Below are 10,219 nucleotides of genomic sequence, written 5' to 3' on the forward strand. Positions count from 1 at the left end.
AATTTCAGGAGAGGGACTACTAATAAGCAAAGTTAAAAAATGTTTAAAGACATAGATTTCATGTTATTGGGATTAAAACCATGCATTTGTGTCATATCAATAGAATTCATGTAAAATTAAAAGGCATGTAAAATTAAAAGGCATGTAAAAAAGGAAAATTCATTTTGACATCATTGTAATTTTTCGCGTTATGGATATTCCTGGGAAACTTTTTGCATGCTGCCGGGGAATTCCTCTTTACTGGGTTTGGACACATCCTCCTATTACTCACAGGAAGCGTCGTTCTATAAAGGAGCTCCAGCAGGAGGAGTGCTCCACTGTTCTTGGCTGACCTCGCATCAGAACTGCAAGAGTGGCACGAGACAGAAGCAGCAGCAACTCGGGAGGAATCAGACACCGAAACAACTGCTTCATCGAACAGGTAAGTGCAAGAAGTCTTTCACTTAACTAATCTGGCCACGAAACACAGATTATTAATATGAACAGATAGGCAAGAAGCCTTCGATAAAAGATCTGTGCAAGCTCTTATTGTATTCAGACAAGTTAAAACCTGGCTTTTCTCTTTGACCTAAATGATGAGACTCTTAACTTTTATATGTATTCATTTGGGTAAACTTCTTTGAAATGAAGATGGTGGCAAAAGATTTCAATCCTTTATCTGAAAATCGTATGATGTCGCTATACGCATCATTGTAGAATGATTTGAGTAACTGGTAGCCTGGGATTTCATTCTATAATTAATTTTGTACTTTTCCCCCCAGAAAAGCATTTCAGGTCTAATCTTGGGATCAAAAGAAGTCTTGAAGTCATGATTGCTTCACAGTTTCTCTCTGCTCTCACTTTCGGTAAGTCAATGCCCGTAGTTAGACCAGGGTGTCTTATCCTTGGCACTACTGACATTTTGGACCAGATAAGTCTTCCTTGTGGGGGCTGCCCTGTGCATTGTAGGTTGTTTAGCAGCATCCCTTGCCTCTCCTCACAATGTGTTGTGCCCTGGGCTAGGAGCAATTTACCTCATTGTGTCTCAGCTTCCTTACATATAAAGAGTTGATCATAAATAACCTATTTCCCAGAGGCATTTTGAGGACTCAGTATCGTGGTTCGTGTAAAGTGCCTCCGACAGTGCTTGGTGGTGCATATTTAGTGCCCAAAAAAGCTTAGTTATTCTGATTATTATTCTACTATTAGGTAGGTATATTGGGTAGGTTATAGTGGGCGAAGCACCAAGTGGAAGGGCAACCACAAAAGAGATACACAGTAAATGGTAGTTTCTCCATTCATACCCATTCTTACTTTGGAAAAGGTGAAAAAAGGTTGAGTCAACCCAAAGGCCACTAGATGCCAAAAAAAAAGACAACAAACGGTCCAGTTAACAGAGTCAAACCATAGCAGGACTAAACTTTCCCATTCCTTTCACATTTTCCCCCTTAGTGCTTCTCCTGTTTAAAGAAAGTGGAGCCTGGTCTTACAACGCCTCCACGGAAACCCTGACTTTTGATGAGGCCAGTGCTTATTGCCAGCAAAGGTACACACATCTGGTTGCAATTCAAAACCAGGAAGAGATTAAACACCTGAACTCCGCATTCAGCTATTCACCAAGTTACTACTGGATCGGAATCAGAAAGGTCAACGATACATGGACCTGGATAGGGACCCAGAAGCCTTTGACTGAAGAGGCCGCAAACTGGGCTCCAGGTGAACCAAACAATAAGCAAAGCAAGGAGGACTGTATAGAGATCTACATCAAGAGAGAAAAGGACTCGGGCAAGTGGAACGATGAGAGATGCAGCAAAAAGAAGCTCGCCTTGTGCTACACAGGTAGGGAGTTTGTGGCAGCAGTGGGAGGGAGAGTCAGTGTGTGAGCATCTTGACAGACTGTGGACTGTATGCAAAAACTGGTCTCTATTGTGGGAATTTTACGTGCTAAAAGATACAGTTTTAAAACATTCTGTTTGATGTTTTAAAACAGAATGTGTTTTTGCTTCTTTGTGTGAATGTAGACAAGAATGTATGTATTTATGTATACATATATGCATATATATAGGTCTATACTTATATACAGTGTGTGTACTCACACATGATACATTTTTAGCTACTTGTTGTTTATGTGCCGTAAGGAAACTCTCTTTAGAGTTTGTGATAAAGGGAATTTTCTATTTGGGGAGCCAGTTACAGCTATACCCCTGACATTAACATCAAGGTTTCAAATGGTTGAGCCTAAAACTCAGCTTTGGCATTTCATCAAGCACTTCTATTAAAATCTCTGGCACTCTGTATCATTGGTGACATCCCCGTTACACACTGTTGACCCTGAATTCCTAAAGAAACTCATTTGAAGCACAATAACAATCGTCATCACGGACTGTCTTTTCCACAGCTGCCTGTACCCCGACATCCTGCAGCGGCCACGGTGACTGTATAGAGACCATCAACAGCTACACTTGTCAGTGCCACCCCGGCTTCAAGGGACTCAAGTGTGAGCAAGGTAAGGCTTGGTCTCACCTTTTCCTTCGCTAGAGATGGTAGGAGGATTTTGTGTCCCAGCTGGCTTCGGAGTCAGGTCTGCATGCCTTCCCTTCCCTGGGGCATATGGTTTCAGAAGGTGGTTAAGAGCTGAGGCTATGAAGTCAGACCCTCCTGGCTTTGAATCCCAGATTCACCACTTATTAATTCCGGCACCTTGACAACATAGTTAAACCCTCTGAGTCCCAGTTTTCTCATTGTAAAATGAGGACAATATAGTACCAACTTCATAGGCTTATGGTTTCGATGATGTGAACAAATGCAGACACAACATTTTCATAGTGCCTGCTATTCAATAAACAGTAGTTAGAGTTTCCAGGGTTCTTCCCACCTGATAAGGTGAGAGAGGAGCAGAATTGATTTGGTTTCCCTTTTCAGTTGTGACCTGTCAGGCACAGGAAGCCCCTGAGCACGGAAGCCTGGTTTGCAACGACCCTTTGGGGAGCTTCAGCTACAATTCTTCCTGCTCTGTCAGCTGTGGGGAGGGCTATCTCCCAAGCAGCACGGAGGCGACCCAGTGCACTTCCTCCGGAGAATGGAGTGTTCCTCTTCCAGCCTGCAATGGTAAGTCTCTCGCAGAAGGCACAGAAGATTCTCTAACTTGTCCCTCATCGCCTTACTTTTTATCCAATTTATACCATTTTCAGCATGTCAGGGAAAGTTCTTTTAAACTTGTCCTAATTAAACAAGTTCTAATTAAACTTGTTTTCTTGGCCAATATATATGGCCAATATGGTACCAGCTGGCTTTGAGAGAGGTTTTTATCCTATGTTTGACATAAGTGTTTCTGAGGCTCCGGTGATTTGTAAGAAAACACATAAAACAGTGGAACCATACTCTTAACATCTTAATGACTTTCCCCTTGCTCTGTTTAACTTCACCCATGCAATTGGACCAATTTAAGATCATGATAATCAAGCAGCCTCAGTATACCCTGTTCTCTCTGTCTTATCTTTCTAGGCCAAAGACAAAAAAATTCTCTCCTCCAGGTCATGCTGGGTTAAAATAAATGAATGTTCTGTGTACATCGGGATTGGTTTTTTTATCACTAGTCATAAATCCTGATCTAGAATCTGTTATTTTTCTTTGTTTTTGCCTTATGTAAAATAGACCAGAGACCTGATGAGAGATCTGATAAAATAGATCAGAAACCACTTAGCATAGTCAGAGTCAATCAGAGAAGATGAAAAGATCAAGAAAAAAGCATAAAAACTTTATTGGGTGTGCGCATGTCCCCAAGGATGAACACAGGGCTTTGGGATCTACCCTCTGATCTATCTTACTGTATTATAAATTCCAGTTCAATAAGAAGTGAGTATGTCACTCTTCTGTAAAATTCATGGTGTTCTTTCAAATCCCCAGTGGCTAAGTGTGATGCTTTGACAAATCCTGTCAATGGAGTTGTGAAATGCTTCCAAAGCCACGGAAGCTTCCTGTGGAACACCACCTGTGAATTTGAGTGTAACGAAGGATATAAACTCACTGGACCCCAGCACCTGCAGTGTATCTCCTCCGGGATTTGGGACAACAAGAAACCAACATGTAAAGGTACAGTGGTTCTACATCAGGGTTTATTGTAAACATTCTTTTTTCTCAACCTATACTCCAAATGGGTAAGCCAGACCTGCTAATGTAAACTGGGACATGTGTTACAGCTGTGACATGTGATGCCGTCAGCCATCCTCAGAATGGAACTGTGAGCTGTAGCCACTCCCCTGCTGGAGAGTTCACCTATAAGTCATCCTGCCACTTCACCTGTGCAGAAGGCTTCGTGTTGCAGGGGCCAGCCCAGGTTGAATGCACTACCCAGGGGCAATGGACACAGCAGGTTCCGGTTTGTGAAGGTAAGCCTGAGAGTCTCCTTTACACTCTCCCTTTCTCAAAGAGCAGCAGTCTTCAAATGTGAAGCACTGAAAATGAAACCTGATGCCTACTTTAACTATAGTAATCAGATCTGATGGGCAACATTCATCTTATGTTTTTGAGATGCATATAAAAGAACTGTCCAGGGAAAGGATTGTATGTAGTAAGAGTGGATGCTTTGCTGGTTTCTTAACTGTACTGGACTAATATAACTTTATAGACATGGGCATGGAGTAAGCAGAAATCTTAAGCTGAAGGGAAATCACATTAGAAAATTGACAAAGTAGGATTATGAGAACATGACTTGATTCCAAAATACTTGTCATACCTTTCTTCTGAAATTGCTCATAACTAGCAGTGATGAAAATGTTTCAAGTGTGGTGTCAGATATAGAGACCCCCTTAATATATACATAAGCACTAAAATTTAGTTTAATTTAATTTAATAAAGCAAGAGCAAGGACATTGAAAGCAAGCAGTTTTCACTATCAGGTACTGGCATTTTTGTAGCCAAATACAGCACAGAATGATTTACAGTGGCAAAAAAACGCAAGACAAAAACCAAACTGCAAAGCAGACAAATTTTCTGTGGCTGCCTTCTTATCCTCCTTTCTTTTTGGCCTCATCTGTAAGCATCCAGGACCCATAAGTTGCTCCCTGACTACATAAAATCTTTCTCCTGACCCTGACTTCTTTCACATGTCAGAACAGAGCTCAGGAACCATTGGTCCTGTTAAAGGCTGTCCTTTAATTAGTACTCCTGTCAATGAAGGGACCGGAATTCAAAGAAAACACAGCCATCTTCCCACTTGTCCAGGGACTAATGAAGAGTCTTGAATTCTCTGAGTGTTCCTTTGTCCAAAGCGATCTGGGTTCAGTCGTCAAATGCCAAGTACTATCCAGTTCCACTACATTATTTTCTGACCATAATTTTGGTAGCTCAGCTTTCCCGTGAGAGCTTTGTCCAGCCCAGAGAGAGGCTACATGAGTTGTCTTCTGAAAGACAACTAGTCTAGCGCTTCTAGTACTTCTGAAAGTTTCCAAAGTGGGTCCATGGGTGAGTTTTCCTGTGAGCACTGTTGAAGAGCTATAGGGACTTGGTTACCTTGGGAAACCTGTTGCTGCCCGATAAAAACAAACTTCTAATGTACTCACTCATGTCTTCCAGCTGTGAAATGTGATGCTGTCCCTCAGCCCAGAAGTGGTTCAGTGAACTGTACCCATTCCCCCACTGGAGAGTTTACCTACAAGTCCTCCTGTGCCATCAGCTGTGAGGAAGGCTTTGAATTACATGGATCAGCTCAACTTGAGTGCACATCTCAGGGACAGTGGACACAGGAAGTCCCCTCCTGCCAAGGTAGGACTGAATTCAATCTTTAAAGGAGTATAGGTCAAGGACCTTAAAACGCTTCTGAACCTAGATTGCCCCAAGGGACTTGATCCTAATTTCCTACATGCTGAAAACTAAGTAGTGCTTATAAGTTACACTTATTGGTGACTTTTCTGCCAGTTTTAAAAGTTTTCCAGTAGATTTTTCTTAACCTCTACCCATGTCCTATCATTTGCAGTGGTACAGTGTTCAAGTTTGGAGGTTCCCGGAAAGATCGACATAAACTGCAGTGGGGAGCCTGTGTTTGGCACCAAGTGTACATTTGTATGTCCTGAAGGATGGACGCTCAAAGGCTCTGCGGCTCTGACATGTGGTGCCACAGGACACTGGTCTGGGATGCTGCCTACCTGTGAAGGTGAAGCATTGATTGATGGTGGTTGTCTGGGGGACCAGAGAGAAGAAAGGGAGCTAAGAAAGGAAGCTATCTGGCTGCAGTAATGAACTACCCAGTATATCCAAACCAGAAAGGTCAGAAAGGTTACCCAGGTTAACATTAATGGATGGACATTTCATTTTATGGGGATAAAGAGAAAACAGAAGAAGTGACATGTCAATGGAATTTTGATAATTGGAAAAAGGAGAGCTAGTGGGAGAAGTTGGGGGTGGGGAAGGGAAATGAGAGAGAGAGTGAGAAAAAGAGAGAGAGAGAGAGGTTAACCAAGGTGTGCTGTGAAAGCTTGGTAAGTTAGAGCTCTGCCTAGCCAGGCTGGGAGATAAGCTCGTAAAAGGTGGTTTGGGGCTGATCTCTAAGGCCTTTAGTACCATGTCTCTGCCTCATGTATTGAACTAGATGACTCTTCTGCTTTGTACACTGTAATCAGTGCACAAAGAAAAGGGCAAATGGACAGAACAGAAAGACTTTGAATTTAATTCCTTCTCATGACAGTTTACCCCCCTCTGTTTCCTTAGCTCCTTCTGAGTCCCAAACTCCCTTGGCAGTTGGACTTTCTGCTGCTGGGATCTCCCTCATGACATTAGCATCATTTCTCTTCTGGCTTCTGAAACGCCTTCAGAAGAAAGGTAAGGGCATTTATGAATGTACTCCAAAAAGGTTTTTGAAAAAAATTATTTTCTCATTGATGAGTCATGTTATCTCTCACAGATTTAAAAAGTAATTAGAATCTAGTCACTAGTCATTAAACACTAGTAAACTGCAGGGTAATTAAGCAGAAGTCTTAGGGAAAGAGTTTCAGGAAATACAAATGTTAGTGTGCTAACATTGTACAACTCCAGGGGATGCTATTCACATTGAATGCTGTGGTCCCCCTGGGAGTTGTTGCAATGAGGCTGCCATAATTAGCGGTCCTGGGAAAATCAATAAAATGTTTCCAAAAATTTTATTTGGAATACAGGCTTAAATATGGGAGTATCTCAGGGGATATGCAAACACATCTAGCCACACTCCTGGTTTGTTTGACCTACAGAGTCTTTAACATTTTTTGAATTAAGTTCTGACATTTACAGAATAGGAAATTTCACATCTAATCCGGATCTGAGATTTCTCATGGCAAATTGGAAGACAGCTGAACCTGGCAAGCAGAGCATGTTGCTATCCGCTTGCATTAGGAAGCTGCTGTGTCCTTTGCATGAGTGTGCACTTTGCATCCCCTGCCCTGCCCGCTTGTTGCCACCAAGCCGTGTCTGGGCTCTGATAATTACAGGGGCTGGGAAGGTGCTGAGTTTGCAACACCTGATGAAAAGAGTCATATAGTTTCAGGATTTAATGTATCCTTAAAAGTCATTTAGTCTAAATGAATGGTTTTCTTTCTCTTGCAGCAAAAAAATTTGTTCCTGCCAGGTAAGCTGCACTCTTGTATAAAGCATGCCATTGAACATTTTACACATTTTTCTCTCTTAATGCTGGAAACCAGTGCTTTACTTAGTGTTCTCATGTATTCCACAGCAGCCGCCAAAGCCTTCAATCAGATGGATCCTACCAAACGCTTTCCGAGTTAATTTAAGTCCAAAGGAATCAGGTAAGACTTGAAAATCACATATGGTTTTGAAAGAAGATATCTTCTCTACATGTTCTGTTGCTCCTGGAACCTTCTGAACCTGCAGTGTCTAGGGAGGAAATCACCACCTTCATGTTATTTTAGGGAAAGTTGTTTTTGGAGGAGGAGAGGAAAGGAACAAGGATCTGGCCTTTATGGAGTCATTTCATTTATGAACATGAATAATAATAATAGTTAACCCTTATATGGCACTTACTATGTTCTAGGAACTGTTCTAAGCTAGGAATTATATGAGATAAGGGCTACTGTGTTTATTATTATATAGATGAAGAAAATGAGGCACGGAGAACTTAATGCCTAAAATCTCGAAACTAGTAAGTGGTATAGCCAGGATTCACACCAGGCAGTCTGGCTCTAAAATCTGTGTTCTTAACCACTCTGTTCTGCTTTGTGAGAATTTGGAAGGCTCAAGTCCCCTCCGAATAGATTTTTTAAAATTAATAGACATTTTTGTGTGTGCAGTTTCAGGTTTACAGAAAATTCAGTAGAAAGTACAGAGTTCCAGCATATTCCCTCATGCCCTCCAATTTCCTCTATTATTCTTTAAAAATTTATTTATTTATTTTATTTTTGGCTGTGTTGGGTCTTCATTGCTGCCCGCGGGCTTTCTCTAGTTGCGGCGAGTGGGGACTCCCCTTGTTGCGGTGCACGGGCTCTAGGTGCGCGGGCTTCAGTAGTTGTGGCTAGCGGGCTCTAGAGCGCAGGCTCAGTAGTTGTGGTGCACGGGCTTTGTTGTTTCACGGCATGTGGGATCTTCCCGGACCAGGGCTCGAACCCGTGTCGCCTGCATTGGCAGGTGGATTCTCAACCACTGTGCCACCAGGGAAGCCCTCCTCTATTATTAACATCTTACACTTGTATGGTATTTTGTTACAATTGATGGGCCAGTATTGATACATTATTATTAACTAAATCCCACAGTTTACAGTAGGGTTCACTCCTGGTTTTGTATATTCCATGGGTTTTGACAAATGTATAATGACAGGTATCCGCCATTACAGTATCATACAGAATGGTTTCACTATCCCAGCTATATAGGATTTTGCTGTTTGTATTTGGACTAGCCTTGTGAGAGTGCACGCAGTTGTCTGTGCTAGAAGGGGAATTTTGTCGCTGCTGTCAGTATGCAAAATATTAAATGTCCTGACCGCATGCACTCTTATCATTGCAGGAGCACAGGTACATTAGGGAACTAGAACGATACCCTGAAGACGGCAGAGACAGAGAGGTCTGCTTGGGTCTCTGGCCCTTCTCACCTACTACACCCGCTGGCTGGCTTTATAGCTGGGATTATGGTACCTACAAGGACTTCAACGGACTAAAATCCAGTGGGCAAGTCCAGCCTGCCACCAAAAAGACTCAGTTTTCTCCTTTCCAGTGCTGGCTACTGGAAGGAAAGAATATTCGCTTCCATGGAAGAGTGAAGAGACCAAGGCTCTGGAATCTCAGAATTCCTTTTCTAACTCACCCTTCACTCACTGTCAAATCTTGTGGTGCAGCACACTATTTTGAGGCGCTGTTTCTTTCTTTTGTCCCTCACAGTGTTTGAACTGCTGCTTATGTAGTCGCCGTCATTGGGATGAATAATACTTGTCAAGAGTTTAGAGGAAACAAATTGGTCAAAGATATTCTATTAACAGACCTGGAAAAAAAATGACAAATTTTTAATGCCGTGGGGTGACGACATTGGAAAGGTTGTTAATGGTGGAAATTCTGTTTAGCACTCTGTGGGAGTGCAAACACAGTCTCAATCACTTTTATCCCTGTGGGATTCAGTGCTTTTTAAAGTACTTTTAGAGGCTGTGTGTTCTTTTTACTTGCATTGACTATAGTATAAAGTCCATAAGTCTTAATTCAGTACAAGTGTGGTAGGGACTTTAAAATATGTAAATATTAGGACTATAATAGGGTAAAAGTTGCTTATCCCAGATCTTTATTAACAAATTCTAAAGTTTCATCTGTAGTAAATGTATTTCAAAAAGGGCAAATACTGTGCCCTAGCAATGCATAAACCAGTATAAAGTTCTGAATGTTTCACTACAGTTTCTTTAAAAAACATGAGTAGTCTCAGGAGAGCAAAATCCGCATGGCACACACTTGTACACTGTCAGGTATTTTTTCATAGCTATATGGTTTCTATGATGAAAAACTTCCATGAGGTTAAATGTTCTGATTTGATAAAAGTATAAATGCAAACAAATGAAGGTACGGTTTTATGACTGTCTTTCTTGGTAAAAAACATATAGATATATAAATGTGTTTTGCATTCCTACAAAGATGTTTGTCAGATGTGATGTGTCAACGTACAATTCTTGTATATTACATAAGGTTTTAAATCCATGCTAGAAACATACCATGTAATGGATCTGTCCAGTGGATTTTTTAAAAGTAAAGATGTCTAATAAGTATTCCCTAATTGTCTTATTCTG

General features: G+C 41.5%; 1 protein-coding gene across 1 annotated transcript; it reads left to right on the plus strand.

Annotated features, from left to right (window-relative positions):
* The first annotated feature begins 338 nt into the window (after window positions 1-338).
* On the plus strand, window positions 339-9,377 carry SELE (selectin E). Its single transcript, XM_061185738.1, has 13 exons — window positions 339-421; window positions 762-845; window positions 1,432-1,818; window positions 2,378-2,485; window positions 2,902-3,087; window positions 3,886-4,071; window positions 4,179-4,367; window positions 5,554-5,742; window positions 5,954-6,130; window positions 6,685-6,795; window positions 7,552-7,573; window positions 7,679-7,751; window positions 8,962-9,377. The coding sequence occupies exons 2-12, from the start codon at window positions 809-811 to the stop codon at window positions 7,734-7,736; spliced, it is 1,650 nt and encodes a 549-aa protein (XP_061041721.1). The 5' UTR covers window positions 339-421; window positions 762-808; the 3' UTR covers window positions 7,737-7,751; window positions 8,962-9,377.
* The last annotated feature ends 842 nt before the right edge of the window (window positions 9,378-10,219 follow it).

The sequence above is a fragment of the Eubalaena glacialis genome, chromosome 3 (genome assembly GCF_028564815.1).
Source record: "Eubalaena glacialis isolate mEubGla1 chromosome 3, mEubGla1.1.hap2.+ XY, whole genome shotgun sequence".
Classification (NCBI taxonomy): Eukaryota; Metazoa; Chordata; class Mammalia; order Artiodactyla; family Balaenidae; genus Eubalaena; species Eubalaena glacialis.